The 4,607-nt window shown below is 43.2% G+C and overlaps 1 protein-coding gene across 1 annotated transcript in view; it reads left to right on the top strand.

Annotated features, from left to right (window-relative positions):
- Positions 1-3,449: 3,449 nt before the first annotated feature.
- The window catches only part of LOC111973890 (calsenilin-like), a 42,907-nt gene continuing 41,749 nt past the window's right edge, over positions 3,450-4,607 (top strand). Inside the window, exon 1 of the mRNA XM_024001339.2 lies at positions 3,450-3,540. Coding sequence (XP_023857107.1) covers positions 3,535-3,540 — 6 coding nt within the window. The 5' untranslated portion in view covers positions 3,450-3,534. The remainder of the gene's footprint in view (positions 3,541-4,607) is intronic.

Here is a 4,607-nt window from a genome sequence, read left to right as displayed (position 1 = left end):
GCAACCCATTAACCAACATAGAAACACATAACATAGAATGCCCACCCCAACTCATGCCCTGACCAACTAAACACATACAAAAACAACAGAAAACAGGTCAGGAACGTGACAATTTCTTTCCTTCTTAATGCGTTTGAGCCAATCAGTTGTGTTGTGACAAGGTAGGGGTGGTATACAGAAGATAGCCCTATCTGGTAAAATACCAAGTCCATATTATTGGCAAGAACAGCTCAAATAAGCAAAGAGAAATGACAGTCCATCATTACTTTAAGACATGAAGGTCAGTCAATCCGGACAATTTCAAGATCTTTTAAAGTTTCTTCAAGTGCAGTCGCAAAAACCATCAAGAGCTATGATGAAACTGGCTCTCATGAGGACCGCCACAGGAAGGGAAGACCCAGAGTTACCTCTACTGCAGAGGATAAGTTCATTAGAGTTACCAGCCTCAGAAATTGCAGCCCAAATAAATGCTTCACAGAGTTCAAGTAACAGACACATCTCAACATCAACTGTTCAGAGGAGGCTGCGTGAATCAGGCCTTCATGGTCGAATTGCTGCAAAGAAATCACTACTAAAGGACACCAGTAAGAAGAAGAGACTTGATTGGGCCCAGAAACACAAGCAATGGACATTAGCCCGGTGGAAATCTGTCCTTTGGTCTCATGAGTCTAAATTTTTGATTTTTGGTTCCAACCACTGTGTCTTTGTGAGACGCAGAGTAGGTAAACGGATGATCTCCGCATGTGTGGTTCCCACCATGAAGCATGGAGGAGGAGGTGTGACGGTGTGGGGGTGCTTTTCTGGTGACACAGTCAGTGATTTATTTAGAATTCAAGGCACACTTAACCAGCATGGCTACCACAGCATTCTGCAGCGATACGCCATCCCATCCAGGCTGTGTAAGGGCTATTTGACCGAGAAGGAGAGTGATGGAGTGCTGCATCAGATGACCTGGCCTCCACAACCACCAACTTTTTTGGTTCCTACATGATTCCACATGTGTTATTTCATAGTTTTGATGTCTTCACTATTATTCTACAATGTAGAAAATTTTAACAATATATAAAAACCCTTGAATGAGTAGGTGTGTCCATACTTTTGACTGGTACTGTATCTGGGGAAGGGTATAAAACAATTGCTAGAATGTTGAAAGTTTCCAAGAGCACAGTGGTCTTCATCATTGTAATGTAAAAAAATATGGAAGTACCCAATCGCTGCCTGAGCTGGCTGCCCGACCAAACTGAGAAACTGTGCAAGAAGGACCTTGGTCAGGGAAGTTCCTTACCTGAGATAGGAGAACCTGCCAGAAGGACAACAGTCCCTACAACACTTTACCAATCTGGGCTTCATGGGAGAGTGGCCAGACGGAAGCCACTCATGAGAAATACAGGCAAATCCTTGATGAGTGCAAACGACCTTAGACTGGAGCGAAGATTTACGTTCCAACAGGACAATGACCCCAAGCAAACAGCCAAAGCAACTCTGGAACGGCTTCAGAACAATAATATGCAACTCCTTGAGTGGCCCAGCCAAAGCCCAGACTTGTATCCCATTGAAAATGCTGTGGAAAGTCTTAAAGATTGCTGTTCACCGCAGCTCCCAATCTAATTTAACAGAGTTTGAGGCAAATCTGAAAAGAAGAATGGGAGAAAATCCCCAAATCCAGATGTGCAAAGCTGATACAGACATACCCAAGATGACTTAAAACTATATTTTCCACCAAAGGTGTTTCTACAAAAATATTGACTCAGGGGCATGAATACTTATGTATATGAGATATATCTCTATGTCATTTTTTATAAATGTACAAAAATGTCTAAAAACATGTTTTCTCTTTGTCATTATGAGGTATTGTGTGTAGATTGGTGAGGGAAAATGATAATTTAATTCATTTTGAATTCAGGCTGCACCCAACAAAATGTGGAATAAGTAAAGGGTTATGAAATCTTTCTGAAGGCAGTGTATATTAGAATGAGCTATGTGAAGAGTACAGTATACGAATACACAGTGTGAAAAACTATATAAAAGAAACGTGAAACTTGAATTGTCCAGTGTGTTTGTGAGTATAGGCGTATGTGTGTGAGTGAGTGTATATGTGAGTACAGGTGTGTGTGTGTGTGTGTGTGTGAGTGAGTGTATATGTGAGTACAGGTGTGTGTGTGGTGTGTGTGTGTGTGTGTGTGTGTGGTGTGTGTGTTGTGGGTGTGTGTGTGTGTGTGTGTGTTGTGTGTGTGTGTGTGTCTGTCTGTCTGTCTGTCTGTCTGTCTGTCTGTCGTCTGGTCTGTCTGTCTGTCTGTCTGTCTGTCTGTCTGTCTGTCTGTCTGTCTGTCTGTCCTGTCTGTTCTGTCCTGTCTGTCTGTCTTCTGTCTGTCTGTCTGTCTGTCTGTCTGTCTCTTTCTAACTACAGGAGATGGTGTGATGGCCTGGATTCGCCGAGGCTTTGATGTACCTGTACTGTCTCTGTCTGCTAGATGGTAGCAGAGTGAATAGACCGTGACCTGGGTGGCCGTAGTGCAGGGTCACTGTACTAGGGAGTACAGTATGTTCAGAGTAGAGTTAAGTTTAGGCCTGTGGCTCGTGCAGGCTATCTTAACTTGTTATTATGCAATAAACACTTCCAGAAAATGACTGACCTGATTGATTGCTATTCCACCCAGGTCTCTCTCTCACGCCTCTCTCCTACCCCCCCCCCCTTTTCTCTCTCACAATCTCCCAATCCACCACCAATCTCTCTCTCTTCCTTTCTCCTATCTCTTTCTCTCCCTTCCTCTCTCACACCTCTTTCAATACACATCCTCTCTATGTCTTTGCCCCCTTTTTCTCTCACACCCTCCCCCTATCTTCCTCTCTCCATTTCTTCCCCCTCTCTCTCACACATTCTCCCACTCCAACCCCATTCTCTCTCGCTCTCTCCCCCTTTCTCTGCCCCTGGCAGCCTCAGACCAAGCCTAGGTCTCCTAAATTGATTTGGTTTTCACAGAGCAGGGTTTTAATTGTGTTTCTGTACCAACCATCACACACAAACACATACTCATACTCATACTTATACACATACACGCGCCACAGTCTTTCCCGTCTTCTCCACCTGACGAGAATAAATTGGATGCATAATGAAACAGTAATGAAAGAAGAGCCCTTTTTGTGGGAAAATAATTCCCCTCGCAGCTCCCAGTTGATACTTTAGCAATCCATTACTTTGTGAGTTTTTCAAATTTACGAAACTGCAACTGTTCTCTCCTCAAATAGGTATATTAAATTGCGTTTCTATTTACATATTCAAATTGATTATGGAAAATGCAAACGGCATAGCCCATAAAACGGTTAGAGTTCGAGAGAGCACACAGCGCATCGTCCTCCTCGCGCCCCCCTCTCTCACTCTCACTCTCTCTGACCCTCCCTCCCTCCTTCCATCTCTCTCTCTGTGCAGTGAGATTCCTGGGGACATCACAGCGCGAGGCAAGTCTGCTTTGAGGAGAGCGCGAGGACAGATTAACCCTTCATATCGGAGAGCAAGCCTACTTCACATCAGACAACATGCAGGTAAACCAACTCAACTTCATTCATTCTATTAACGTGGTCATGGTTGTTTTACATTTTAGCCTACCATTGCTTCTGAAATTGCGAGCCAATCCAAAACTGCATGTTTCACACCTTATAGGGGCAATCCGCAATAAAAAGCTGAGGGATGGGGCTATAGAAAGAGCTATGGATGCAAGGACTGACCATTCATGATATAAAAAGTATCTTTTTTGAGGCTATACAGTGACGTTTACATTTACTTTGTTTCCAAACATTGGAGTAAAACAACCTTATATTTGGGGTTCTGTTGTGGTATGACAGTTGAACTAAGCTCATGAGGCATTTATAAATTACATTCTTCAAGAATCAATGGGCACATATCATTAATTTATTTACTGTAAGTCCAAAAAGGAATGTAGCAACTGCAGATTGCCCATTTAATAATTGAAAGGAGAAATTGCTGTAAGTCATAGTAGCCTAAACAAATAGACAACTTGTTGTGTGTTTGCTTCCGTCCTTCCATCCACATGTCCTTCAGCAGCACATTTCTCCCTATTTGAGCCAAAGCAGAGAAGTTAAGTAATTAGCCTGCTGGTAATTCTACAGTGCTGTCTTCTTGGGCTGGGGCGCACACTTTTAGCGCGTATGGCACAGGGACCTCATTCTTGGCTGCTTCCAGTGAGGTGTCACAGAGAATCATGTCTTCCACAGCGAATGTGCTGTCTCTCTCTTTCTCTCTCGCTTTCTCTCTCTCTCGTGCTCTCTGTGTGTCTGTGTGTGTCTGTGTCTGTGGGTGTATGTGTGTGTGTTTGTGTTTGTGTTTGTGTGTGAGTGTGTGTCTTCCAATTTTTGGTGACTAGGACCCTATAGACCCTCCACCTGGGTCTATTGTGATGATTCATGTGTGAGCGTGACTATAAATCTTTAAATAGTCTGGTTTATAGAGGACTGTATTACCCTGTGTGTGAGAGTATATGTTACTGTTTTTTATGTTACTGTTTGAATCACAGTTTCACTTAATCCAGAAAGAATTCCTGGGAATTGGGAAATCTGTGGGGTGATTGTGGAGTGGACAGACATCATACACA

Source organism: Salvelinus sp. IW2-2015, linkage group LG15 (assembly GCF_002910315.2).
Source record: "Salvelinus sp. IW2-2015 linkage group LG15, ASM291031v2, whole genome shotgun sequence".
Lineage (NCBI taxonomy): Eukaryota > Metazoa > Chordata > Actinopteri > Salmoniformes > Salmonidae > Salvelinus > Salvelinus sp. IW2-2015.
Note: the sequence above shows the minus strand (reverse complement) of the source record. Positions and strands in the feature narration are given on the sequence as shown.